The following is a 14,581-nucleotide window of genomic DNA, read 5'->3' on the forward strand; positions in this document are numbered from 1 at the left end:
TTAGAGCAGAAAAATGTAAAGTCTTTAGATGCAATAATGTGTTCATGTGTGACTGCAATTAGCAAACAGATTTTGACTGCATTAGTAACTACACAGTTACCTTTAAACAAAAGAAGATGCAGCATAACATCAAATATTCTCAGTTCATCTTGGACTTGAACACAGACGCTACTATCCTCCACAATGGTGGCACAATACCGTTTTGCTGTTTTTTTTTTCTTCATTTTTTGATTTTATGGAAAAATACCAGCAGCTGTGGTTGCCAGTAATCTGCTGTTTTCAACATTTACATTCCTAAATTCAGTTTACAAAATATTTCTGTTAAAAACACATCCCACAGTGTGTATTTTTCATCGAACACATAGTGACACAACAAACATTGTAGGATAGAAAAGAACCACATTGAATGTAAATATGAAACTCAGTATTTTATGTCACAATTACAGTGTTGTTGTAAGTAATCCTGTATACCACAGTCGTTGGATTTATAAGCAACAATTAAATCAGCTGTTTTTTAGTTACACATGTACATGTGTGTATTGTGCACGATCATTAAACAGTGCACACATCGAAAATATTTAAAGAGAAAAAGTCTTTCACTCCATGTAAAAATATCCTAGACTTTTTCTTTTGTTTAAACTAAACTTGTTTTACTGAATGTTAAACAAGGAGATGAAAGCGAATAGACCAGGGGTGTCAAACTCATTTAAGCTCAGGGGCCGCATGGAGGAAAATCTAATCCTAAGTGGGCTGGACCATTATTTATTATAAATATATGTACAAATGTGTTATATTTATATATATATATATATATATATATATATATATATATATATATATATATATATATATATATATATGTGTATATATATATATATATATATATATATATATGTATATGAGCAATATCACACGAGTAGTAGTGCGATATGGCTATACAACAAATGTATTTTATATATATATATATATATATATATATATATATATATATATATATATATATTTAAAATACATTTGTTGTGCCCTCTAAGTAAAAAAAAGTATATAATTTTTTTAAAAATTGAATTATATATAAAATTAAAACTAAATAATTAAAAATATATTTTAAAACTACACGTATACACACACACACACACACACACACATATATACATATATATATACATATATATATATATATTTATATATATATATATATATATATATATATATATATATATATATATATATATATATATATATATATACACACACACACACACACACACACACACACATACATACAGGGCTTTACATTAACACCCGCGGGTAGATTTCAGCTTTGGGGGGTAAGACAGCCGCTCCCACTAGCCACTTTGGCAGGTTGAAAATCATTTTTACATTGTAGTTTTCTGAAAGCAGGGTTCGACTCGACAATAAGGATGGCCCAATATGCGTGCAAATGTGATCTTAGAATCGAGAAACAGCACGAGTGAAAACAACTGTGTTTGCGCGAGACAAAGCAGGTGAAAACCGTATGGGAGGATGATTACTCGCGCTTTTTTTCCGTTCACTTGCGTTCGGTTCTTTTTGAAAAAGACCAAAAAACGATGCTCGTGTACCCACAGTCCTGCTGCTTTTAAGAGCTAAAGAATGAAAAATATAAATATTTGTAAGCAGCAGCAGCAGTCACTGCTTTCGTTTTAATTATTCTCAGGCACGTGATCATCCTTTCACTATCACTCGTGGTATTTTACCTGCTTTCTTTTGCTTACAGTTATTTTTGTTAATAGTTTAATTATCATCCTTTACAATAACATTTCTTTAATATGAGATTAACCAACCATTTGTGTGTAGTAACTGCTGATCTGGGACAACATCTAAATCAAGTCATTTTAGCATGTCAAAGTCACACTTATTTATATAAAATATATTTTCCAAACAACAAAATTGTGGCTAGTGAAAATGGCAAGTGGCTAGTAATGTTGGAAATCTACTAGCCACAGTGGCTGGTGATCAAAAAAGTTAATGTAAAGCCCTGTATGTGTATATATGTGTATATATATATATATATATATATATATATATATATATATATATATATATATATATATATATATATATATATACTGCTGTCAATCGATTAAAAAAATTAACTAATTAATCGCACCTTTTTAAAAAAACTTTATCGTGATTAATCGCATTTAAAATACTGAAACTTGTAATTTTGGCTATTCAAATGTAAAATTAATGTAAACGCAAGACAAAAACTATTAAAATTCAAAATATAATTGTTTAATAGAATTTTTGTTTAACTTGTAACACAGATTTCTTCATGTAAACAACATACCCACAATAAACCATCAAGATCCTGGCTTGACAGCCATATTTATTAAAGAAATCAAAACACAGGCATGTTAATGACATTTTAAATTTCAAAACAATCAATGCCAATAAAGAAAACATTGATTTCCATGTTGGATTCTAAGTGAACTGCAAAAAAAATGCCAAAATACAGGAATTGCACATATGGAAAATGAAAAATTTAAATAATAAACTATAGAATGCAAACTGTTGCACTCATTGTAAAGTTTTATTGCTGTGAGTTGAGAACATTAGTTATAGAGTAGAAACAATTTAGCTTAATCCTCCTTTACATTCATCTAGTTGCTAAGACTAGGAGTATCACACAACGCGCTGCAGACGTTTTGGCCCCAACGGCCTTCCATACTGGAGCGACTCCCCTCAGATTCAACACGCATGATCACGCTCATCAAATTTGCTTAATCTAAGCGTCCTAAAGTATTCCTGTATTTCACAAGGATTGACACAACAACGCGAAGCATACGCTTTTATTGCGTTTAATGAGGAAACACGCTAAACTTGGAGGACTCATGCTGAAAGGCAGAGTAATGCCCTGTCTTTGACAGCTCGCGACTTCACCAGAGACTTTCTGAGTACATTCACATAAGACACCAATACTCTGATTTTAATATGATTAAGATTATACTCTTATTAAAAGTCTGCCGTGTAGCCTAAGCAGTGATTTTATTACCTTAAAGGAACACCGAGTCACGAAATGCGGAGGATTTTCTTTCTGTTCGCCATGCGGTATTAACTTACAACAGAAGTCGAAAGTTAAAAATGAAACACCCGAAATTGCATGAAACTTTGGAGAGCCTGGTGATGCGACTAATTGTTTTATACAGGAACTTGCCTTCAAAAAGTGCTTATTTTTTTATTTTTCTTATTTACATTTCTTGCATGTTAAACACACGTCCACCACAACAGGAAGTAAAAAAAACTTGCATCTGCGTTAATTTTTTTAAACGCGTTAATTATTTAAAATTAATCGCATGCGTTAACACACTAATTTTGACAGCGCTAATATATATATATATATATATATATATATATATATATATACAATTTTTGTACATATAGTTTCAAAGAGAACCACAGGTCCAAGGGAGATTGCAAAACACCAGCTGATTGAATATTTACTATTAAATATCTACTTCAAAAACACACAGACAAATGTAAAATACAGTAAAACACCCTAAATCTGTTGAAACGCGTCGATCTGATGGACTCGATCTGCGAGAGTGTGTCCGAAGCTCATAGGCCAGTTTATTTATGGCAGAAACACCATTGAGCCTCTCCAGATCCTCCTGTATGGTCAAGTGTCCGTTTGAAAACACTCACAGGACATTAATTTGGACAACTATGCAGATATATTAAATAGTTCACACAAAAAATACACCCTTTACTTTCACTTCATGCACAGTTTGTGAATAAACAGACGTACGTGTTGCCTACTAGTTGCAGACGCAAACTTTTTTTTGCGCCGAGTTTGAAGTAATCCATCACAGACCAGGAGTAAGTGCAAATCGCAGCTCATTTTTCTATTTTACAGAATCATGTCGCGGGCCGCATTGAACCTGTTTGTGGGCCTGATCCAGCCCGCAGGCCGTACGTTTGACACCCCTGGAATGGACTATAGATATGAGAAGTGACGAAATAGTTTCAGAGTGCTGTGATGTAATGCTGGCTAAGCATGTAAATGTAAACAGAGCAGAACGCAGAGCTAAACGTGTTATAATGGGAATGTAAAGAAGAGACCGTCGTGTAATAAATACTGAACTTATAATCAGTGAATATGAGGTGGTTTCACTGTCGAAATGCCGTATAAATTCCTCTCATTTTGGCCTTTTTAAAAAAATTCTTTTAAACACATTTAGGTGCTGCTTATCAATTTGACAAGGCTTCTACGTCATTCTTGCTGTCAATTGCAGAAGAAATGATCGATAAAAGGTTTCTGATAAACCGCTGTGCCCGCACGCGAGGTTGAGTCAGATTAGTGCAGGAAGTCAGATTTAAGGCTGATTTATACTTCTGCGTCAAACGCCGGCGTATGCTACGGCACTGACGCATAGCCCTTCGCTGTGGCCATCGGCGTAACCCACGGCGCAGGCAACGCGCGCAGCTGTGCATTTATACTTCTGCGCACTGTCTCTTGTTGGTCTGCATTAACACTTCCGAAACGCTTGTTGGCAGTGAGGTGTAAATGTTCCTCTGTGTCGAGTTTCTTCACTTCCTGCTCACTTCCTCGCTCATTTTGAGGCAGGAACCGGCGGACGTGCAACAACTTTAACTATGAGGTAAACACAAAACAAAACTTTCCATCCGGAGCTCCTTCACGGGACTCCACACTTGTAAACAATCGCTCCATTAGGCTAGCGTCCAGCTCGCACTACTCGCGCTTCTCTCAGTCCCGCCCAGACTCTTCAGCGCTACCAAGCCGACCAATCACAGAGCTTACGCTACGCGTCGTTGCGACGTGTAGTTACAATTTTTGAAAGGTGCACATCAGCGACGGCCACGGCGAAGGGCTGTGCGTCAGCGCCGTAGCATACGCCGACGTTTGACGCAGAAGTATAAATCAGCCTTTACGTCACATCCAATAAGCAAAGACCACCCGTCATAAAAGCGCGCGTCAGACCACTCGCTAGTCCCTTGCATTTTTCTCTTTCTCTGCTTTGTCGTTTGTTGGTATTTATCGCGCGCGTTTAGGAATAACCCGTCTAACTGTGTTTTTTGTTGTTGCTCGTTTCTGTGTGCACGTTATCCGTCCGTTATTCGTACATCATTCTTAGTTTATCGTTGTATACGAGGCTTGGACGAAGCGGATAGGTAAGAAGGTCACGTGACATACATATTGCAACACTCTGCTGTTTAGGACATTAGGTTATGGGCGAGCGCCACTCCTTGTACTTTTTGGATAGCTAGATAGAGTAGATAGTTAGGATTCGGAAGATCTTCGCGTGTTAATTATACTGTTTTCCACATAGTTAGTTAGCTAGATGCTTCTGGGAAGTTAGATTTAGGTTGGGTTTAGTTCTTTTCATTTCTTTAGCACCGCCTGCGTCCCTTCTGCCAGCTCTCTTGTTTTTCCCATCTTTATTTGTCTCAGTGTTGTAAATATTGTAAATTAGTATATTTTTGCCTTACTTATTCTTTATTTTTAATTAATTCGTTGTTGTTCACTTTGGGAATTGTAAATAAAAGCACACATTTTTGGCATTACTTTGGTTGTCTTTTTGCACTCATTCACTGTTTATATAAATATATTTTAATTAATCAAATGTCAAACCCCACAACCCCCTAGACCACAGGTGTCAAACTTGGTTCCAAAAGGGCCGCAGCTCTGCACAGTTAAGTTCCAACCCTAATTAAACACACCTGATCAAACTAATTGAGTCCTTCAGGCTTGTTTGAAACCTACAGGTAAGTGTGTTGGAGCAGGGTTGGAACTAAACTGTGCAGGGCTTCGGCCCTCCAGGAATTGAGTTTGACACCCCTGCCCTAGCATCAGGGGTTTGTAACACATCTCACAGGATTATCTCGGATCACGTCTTTGATAGTTCACACTGTGTGATTGTCACTCACGTGAATGATCCCGATTTGCCTGTGATTTCAGGCTTTTGTCTGCGATTTCTCAAAACCTGTCGGCGAGTCAAAATCGGTGCTAAAAATAATGCAGTCTGAACTCTGCATAAGCCACACCATGTTGGTGTTTCATAACATCTAATTTTTACGAATTGGAGCCCAACACTCAATCCCCAACCTGGAGGACCAGTACATACACACATACATTTATTTTCAATTTGGCTAAATCCCTTTATTAATCTGGGGTCGCCACAGTGGAATGAACCCCTATCTTATCCAGCATGTTTTATGTAGCTGATGCCCTTCCAGCCGCAACCCCTCTCTGGGAAACATCCATACACACTCCTTCACACTCTTACACTACAGACAATTTAGCCTACCCAATTCACCTGTACCACATGTCTTTGGACTGTGGGGAAAACCACCCAAACGCAGGGAGAACGTGCAAACTCCACACAGAAACGGCAACTGACCCAGCCGAGGCTCGAACCAGCAACCTTCTTGCATCGCCATACACACACACACACACACTAAGGACAATTTAGCGTATTCCCTAATTTACCTAAAGTGAATGTCTTCAGGCTTGTGGAGGACACTGGAGCACCCGTGCCCACGCCAACATGGGGAGAACATGCAAACTCCACACAGAAAGGCCAGCTGGGGCTCGAAACAGTGACTGTGCCGACCTAACAGTTTTAGTAACGCATTAAAATGTTGAAGGTTTGATAAATGCTGTACAAGAGTTTATTTTAGTAAAGTGTGACTCGATTCTTACCTCTAAGTGTGAACGTACTCTCTGAATTGATTGAATTGCAGTGCCAATTCTAATATCCGTTGCTTTTTTGTTTGTTTTTGGTAGATCATGGCATTTAAGACTGACTGACCCTCCTGTGTACAGACTTTTAAACTTGGAAATTGGGGCTCCTCAATCAGCTCCCATGTGACACACTATTATAAAGATGGCGTTTATTAAAGAGGAGAGTGAGGACGTGAAGATTGAAGGTCTGAGGATTGCAGAAGTGTTCACACTGAAACATGAAGATCCTGAGGAACAAACAGGTTGGTTTTTATTAACCGAACTATTGGATCCTTATTTCAGTTCTACAGAAATTAATGATGTTTTCGAAGACTGTTTTGAGAGTGTCAACTGTTGCGGTTTTATTTGAATAACTTATCTCATTTGGACACACATGTTAAATTAAATGAGTAGACAAACACTAACTTAGCCTTGGGGTTGGACAATTTATTTTTAAATGATATGAAAATGCATAGTAGCTGTAATATTTTAAGCTGTAATAATTTGAGCTTTTTTCAAGGAATCGAAACGATCTTAAGATTCAGTCTAAAGATTCAAATCACTTGAGTTAACTCAAATTTAAGCTTACACTTTATTGACTGCTTGTCCAGCAAATAGTAGGCAGTAGGCTGGGGCGGTATCCAAATTTTGATACCGTCAAACCTCCATATTTTACCACAGTATTCGGTATTACAGTGCATAATAAAAACAATTAAGATCTAGGGCTCAGACAGAATCACCAAACTGTTGGCTTGTGCCTAAACCATTCAGAATTTGAATACCGTATATGCGACCTTAGGTTTGCTGTCATTTGGGGGGGTAATGTATTCGCGAACAGAAGAGCAAAACCAAAAACCTCCCAGCTAGATGATACAGAGTCCAGATAGCCTATAACAAGCTGTCTGTATATACACACATACACAGACACACAGCACCACGCTCTCTCTCATTCACACACATAGACGGCACCAAGCCAGCAACGCACAGCATCACACACACAAACACCATCCACACGGATACCCGCGTGCTCGCTCGGGAGCGATATTGTTAAATCGCCAGCTCCCAATCAAATTACACCAGTTACTGAGCGCTCATGCGCTCTATTTGGAAATTTATTCCCACACTGCAAGAAATCTGGTCGGGTCCCGCTGCTCCCGCAGTACAGCAGCGGGAATGCAGAGCTCTAGTTCGTATGTACCGCGTCTCTCTTCTCGTTCAGTCGAAACCCGAAATACTGCCAAACTGCAGAGGTTGTGTTCTTTTTCGAGATCAGGTCACTTGGTGCGCGACTCGCCATCTTACCTCACCTCTCGCTCTCCTTCACACTGTCCCGTGACAACAATCACGCACACGCATTTTTAGGCATTTAATAAATAACAGTTAATATTTAATACTTGTCTCCTATATAAGTGCATTGTTTTTTTATGACGGTATAACGGTATTGAAACTGATACCGTTGATATTTTTAGAACCCGCGGTATACCATATTACCGCCCAAGCCTAGTAGGCAGTGTATTTTACCAATCTCATTTATATTACTTCTGTGGCCAAACATAAAACCAGTATAGGGTCAAATTTGAGCAAGGTATTTGTCAACAATTTGACAGTGATTCATAACGCACTTTTTTGAGCTACACCTTAATACATGAAACTACTTAACTACTTAATCAACAATCAAATGCACATTCACACAGAGGCCGTTCTTAAAATGAGAATTGAGCTGACAACTGTCCAAATTGATTCTAGTACTTATTACTAGATGTTAGACTCGCACCTGAAAAACCACAAAAGCAGAAATTTGGCTTATCCTTAACCGCTTAAGATCAGTCTCCACCAGATCAGCAAGACACAACATTTGTTTGTAATACTCACGCTTTTGCTCGAGTTTGAGCTTCCCTCGCTTGCTGGACTTGGGGAAACATGGCGCTCCTGATTAGTTGGTGACTTCAGTTACGTCCTTGGGATTCACTCGCTCGTGAGTGGAGGTTGTGCTGGGTTGCCAGGGTGAAAGACTCTACTGGTAGTCGGTTAGCAGAAGTTTTTCTTGTGCTTTTGATGATCTTAAAACTTTTAAGAGGTTGATTGGAAGGTTTTTGTTGACCCAATCGCGTCCCAATTTACTTTCATTCATGTGCATTCATTTCTGGGTTTCTTTGTCTCTTCAAAAGCGTACATCTACCAGGATGTATAGGCACATGTAGCACATGACCTGAAGAGTCTCGCAAAATGTCTTGTGAGATAATTTGTTAGGTTTTCTGCCAAAAGGCTTGTAAAGCACCATTGTTTGGTCCACCACATTACCAAATTTTGTGCCCAGAAATGGTCAGGGGGAACATCTGCTAAAGAAGTATTAGCAGAAATGGTCAAATTAGTTATCCTGTGTTAGGTTCCCCTGTGTTTTAACCCCATGAGGCAGTCCTTAAATGACTGGGACCAGATAACACTGAGCAAGATTTTAGAATCAGGGTTGGACTGGTTTTGATTCTGAAATCTGCCAATGAGTCCCTACATCTATCTCTTTGTGTGAGAATGGTGACTGTTGCTATGCGGCACACACCACACCTGTCTAAGTGAAGTTGATTGCAACTTTTCTGCATGCATGATGCATACCATGTAAGGCACATGTTATAGTCAATTCCTCGAGGGCCACAGTTTTGCTCCAACCTTAATCAAACACACCTGATCCAATTAATTAAGGTGTTCAAGATTATTTTGGGCCCTTTAGAAATTCACTTTGACACCTATGATGTAAGGGTACTACCAGAAGTGGAAATTCAAGTGCGATTGGGGTTTCTAGTCCCGAATGCTACTATACTGTAGTTGCCATATGTGGCCGGAAGTGTTCAGCTAAGAGATCCCTCTGAAGGAGAGGAGCCTAATTAGATGTTACAGTTTTCCCTCTAGAGAGAAAGATGCTGTAATTTATTACGAATCAACATATTCTTTGGACTTCTTTGAATATCTTGTTTCAGACATATCGTCACCTTGGAATTATAAGGTTCTACTATGTACTATACTCCTCTTGTTTCTGGCTACAGTATGGCCTTAACTTTCTACCAGTTTCTTGCCCTGCAGAGTTTAGATCCAACCCTGCTTTAACACTTACCTGTAGATTTCAAACAAGCCTGAGGGACTCATTTAGTTTTATGAGGTGTGTTTATTCAGGGTTAAAGCTAAACTGTGCAGAGCTGCGGCCCTCCAGCAACTATTTGGCACTCGTGGTCCATAATATCTTGAAATGGATAAAGTGCACCCAACAACAATAGCATCATTTCTTTCAGCTGGGGTCTTTCATGTCATTTAATAGAAGACTGCACCAGTTATGCAATTAGATGCATCAACCGCTATCATGAAATGAAATGTAGGGTCATGATAGCTTAAGAATTGGAGCTGTGGTAAAACTTGTACTGATTTAAGGCTTATGTAGCTGCCTCTGTTGAAAATAATTTGGCTTTCCTTTAAGTGAGTTCAGTATTCAGGTAAGAGGTCCCTCTGAAAGACGGGAGCCTGATCAGATATTAAAGTCTTGCAGAACAATGCACTTTGACATCAACAGGAGACAACCTCCTTCATTTGTTATATGGTTGTAGGACCAGTGGACATATTGGTTTTGATGTTTTACATGTCTTTGATGTCTGTCATTTTGTGCCTATATGTACACTGAGGTTAACAATTTATTTATTCTTTGCCTTAGGCGTGATGGCAGTGAAAATGGAGACTGAAGTAAAGAATGAAATGGAAGAGACAAATCAGTGTAAAAATCCTGATCTTATAACTGGCGAACAAATATTTTGTTTACAACCCGGCAGGGCTTCATGGGCTAAAGTTAAAAAGACGGCAAGTAGAAGTTACTTCATCTGCCAACAGTGTGGAAAGAGTTTCAAGGAACCTGGAAAGCTTAAAGTCCACACAAGAATTCACAACGGAGAGAAGCCTTACTCTTGTCAACATTGCGGAAAGTGTTTCGATAAAAAAGGGAACTTAACAGTTCACATGAGAATTCACACTGGTGAGAAGCCTTACTCTTGTCAACATTGTGGAAAGAGTTTTAGTCAAAAGGTATTTCTGACGGCCCACCTGAGAACTCACACTGGAGAAAAACTTTGCACCTGCCCACAGTGTGGAAAGAGTTTCAATATGCTCGGAGATCTTAAAGTCCACATGAGAATTCACACAGGGGAGAAGCCTTACGCTTGTCAGCATTGCGGAAAGTGTTTCAACAAACAAGGAAACCTCACTATACACATGAGAATTCACACAGGAGAGAAGCCTTACGCTTGTCAGCATTGCGGAAAGTGTTTCAATAAAAAAGGAAACCTCACTGTACATATGAGAGTTCACACTGGAGAGAAGCCTTACGCTTGTGAACATTGTGATAATAGTTTTAGTCAAAAGGTTTTTCTGACAGCCCACTTGAAAACTCACACTGGTGAAAACTCTTACACCTGCCAACAGTGTGGAAAGTGTTTCAGGGCATTTGGGAAGTTTAACGTCCACATGAGAATTCACACTGGAGAGAGGCCTTACTCTTGTCAACGTTGCGAAAAGAGTTTCATTTCAAAAGGAAACCTGACAGTACATATGAGAACTCATTCTGGAGAAAACTCTTAAACCTGCCAACAGTGTGGATAGTGTTTCAAGGTATTTGGAAAGCTTAACGTTCACATTAGAATTCACACTGTAGAAAGGCCTTACTCTTGCCAACTTTGCGAAAAAGGGTTTCATTACAAAAGGAAATCTGACAGTTCATATGAGAACTCACTCTGGAGAAAACTCTTAGACCTGCCAAGAGTTGGGAAAGAGTTTCAAGGTATTTGGAAAGCTTAACATCAAGATGAGAATTCACACTGGAGAGAGGCCTTACTCTTGCCAACATTGCGAAAAGAGTTTCATTTCGAAAGGAGATCTGACAGTTCATATGAGAACTCACTCTGGAGAAAACCCCTTAGACCTGTCAACAGCGTAGAAAGAGTTTCAAGGCATTTGCAAAGCTTAACGTCCACATGAGAATTCCCACTGGAGAGAGAGAGGTCTTACTCTTGCCAACATTGCGAAAAGAGTTTAATTACGAAAGGAAACCTTTCAGTACATATGAGTACTCACTCTGGAGAAAACCCTTAGACCTGCCAACAGTGTGGAAAGTGTTTCAAGGTATTTGGAAAGCTTAACATCAAGATGAGAATTCACAATGGAGAGAGGCCTTACTCTTGCCAACATTGCGAAAAGAGTTTCATTACGAAAGGAAACCTTTCAGTACATATGAGAACTCACTCTGGAGAAAACCCTTAGACCTGCCAACAGCGTAGAAAGAGTTTCAAGGCATTTGCAAAGCTTAACGTCCACATGAGAATTCCCACTGGAGAGAGAGAGGTCTTACTCTTGCCAACATTGCGAAAAGAGTTTCATTATGAAAGGAAACTTGACAGTACATATGTGAACTCACTCTGGAGAAAACTCTTAGACCTGCCGACAGTTGGGAAAGAGTTTCAAAGTATTTGGAAAGCTTAACGTCCACATGAGAATTCCCACTGGAGAGAGAGAGGCCTTACTCTTGCCAACATTGCGCAAAGAGTTAAATTACGAAAGGAAACCTGACAGTAAATATGAGAACTCACTCTAGAGAAAACCCTTAGACCTGCCAACAGTGTGAAAAGTGTTTCAAGGTATTTGGAAAGCTTAATGTCCACATGAGAATTCACACTGTAGAAAGGCCTTACTCTTGCCAACTTTGCAAAAAAGGGTTTCATTACGAAAGGAAATCTGACAGTTCATATGAGAACTCACTCTGGAGAAAACCCTTAGACCTGCCAACAGCGTAGAAAGAGTTTCAAGGCATTTGCAAAGCTTAACGTCCACATGAGAATTCCCACTGGAGAGAGGTCTTACTCTTGCCAACATTGCGAAAAGAGTTTCATTATAAAAGGAAACTTGACAGTACATATGAAAACTCACTCTAGAGAAAACCCTTAGACCTGCCGACATTTGGGAAAGAGTTTAAGGTATTTGGAAAGCTTAACGTCAAGATGAGAATTCACACTGAAGAGAGAGAAAGGCCCTACTCTTGCCAACATTGTGGAAAGAGTTTCATAACGAAAGGAAACCTCGCAGTACATATGAGAACTCATTCTGGAGAAAATCCTTAAACTTGCCAACAGTTGGGAAAGAGTTTCAAGGTATTTGGAAAGCTTAAAGTCCACATGAGAATTCACACTGGAGGGGAGCCTTACTCTTGTCAACATTGCGAAAAGAGTTGTAGACTATATTGCAACTGAGAAAGTAAAGATGTGTATCTTCACCTTTATTGTATTTCTAAAAGTGTATGTTACTGCCATCATCATTTTTGTACATTTAAAACAAATGTATTTTTTTGTTTTTATGTTTATACTTCTACAGTAATAACATTCACAGTAATTCTGATATTTTAACTGTAACCGTACATTCACACCGAAAGCGGCGAGAGCGTCCAAGGTCGCTCTGGCCGCCCTGGCGACAACAATGTCTGCCTTCAGCTTCGGCGGCGAGAGCGTCAAAACTCACTACATTGATCTTGTTTTTAAAGGAGCCATTGCAGCATATCAGTTACATTCCCGTATAACACATGTTTCTAGCATGAAAATGCTGCGCACTTCTTAGCAAATTCATATAACAATGGAAGATCAAAATGCGTGTGGTGTGGCTTTGCTCTATTTATCCAATATGTCTGATATATCCTGAAGCAGCTATACTGTTTTGTACTGTCACGTTGCGTGAGATTCCCGCTGTATTAAAGATAAATATATATATAACATTAATGCACATCAGTAACTCGCCAGTAACTTATTTAATGCATGTTCGTGTGAGAAAACATTGTAAATAATTGGAAATTCGGCGACCGCAATCATCAAATCCTTGAGAACAACTGTCGTCGGAACCAAAGTTCACAGGTCTGTGTTCTTTGAACTCCTATCAAGCGGTGGAGGTCTTCATTCTGATTGCATGCCACCGAACCGCATCATAGCTCAATACCATAAAGTTGACTTGATTTCAACTCTCCTCAACGCCCACGCCGGTAAAGACGCGCCACGCTGCTCCTCGCCGCCGACTCTCATTGAAAATGAATGACTTCCGGCTACTTTGACGCTCTCGCCGCTTTCGGTGTGAACGTACGGTAAGAGTCACTAGAGTTAGTTGGTTTCTAAATGAATGATGCTTAAACAACTGGACAACAAATACATCAAATAATCATTGGGAAAGTTCTTACTGTAGTATTTCTCACAAACGTTACGCGAGACCTGCTTCCGTTATGTCTGTCACTGTGCTGTTTATCTGACGCAGCCGAGGCGAAGATTGAGGCACACTCTGACAGGCACTTGGGAACGGTGGGCGGGGAGAACCAGCACTAAAGGCACAGGCAAAAAAAAACAGCTACATAGTGTTCAGAGCAGAAGCTGAAACTTTAGACACATTCTGGAGACACAAAAGACTTGTATTAAATCTTGAAAAGGGGGTGAAGTAGGTGCCCTTTAACACAGGGATTCTCAACCAGTTGGCTGCGGCCCATTAGTGGGTCTCAGTGATCCTGCAGGTGGGTTGCGAGATAGCTTAAATTTAACTTGATTATTGTACTGTAATTATTTGATTTCATTATTAAATATGTTTTATATAAAAATGATTGGGTGTAACGGAATTTCCCATTTTCTGTTATTGATTACTTTGGTGCAAAAAGAGCCTCACTGTAAAATACAGACTTACAAATACAGACCGCTGCACATCAACTAGGACCAATGCTCAGCTGTATAAAGCAAACGGTCACTCAAATGTAAAGGTAATGATGATTAGAGTCATAACCAGTTTGCATGTGGCAATTTTTTTCAATCA

At 39.1% G+C, this 14,581-nt stretch overlaps 1 protein-coding gene across 1 annotated transcript in view; it reads left to right on the forward strand.

Moving 5' to 3' along the window:
- The window catches only part of si:cabz01069022.1, an 89,093-nt gene extending 74,721 nt beyond the window's left edge, over positions 1-14,372 (forward strand). The window contains exon 5 of the mRNA XM_088650338.1: positions 10,592-14,372. Coding sequence (XP_088506464.1) covers positions 10,592-11,335 — 744 coding nt within the window. The 3' untranslated portion in view covers positions 11,336-14,372. The remainder of the gene's footprint in view (positions 1-10,591) is intronic.
- Positions 14,373-14,581: the final 209 nt, after the last annotated feature.

This window comes from Danio rerio, chromosome 4 (genome assembly GCF_052040795.2).
Source record: "Danio rerio strain M-AB ecotype USA chromosome 4, GRCz13ab, whole genome shotgun sequence".
NCBI lineage: Eukaryota > Metazoa > Chordata > Actinopteri > Cypriniformes > Danionidae > Danio > Danio rerio.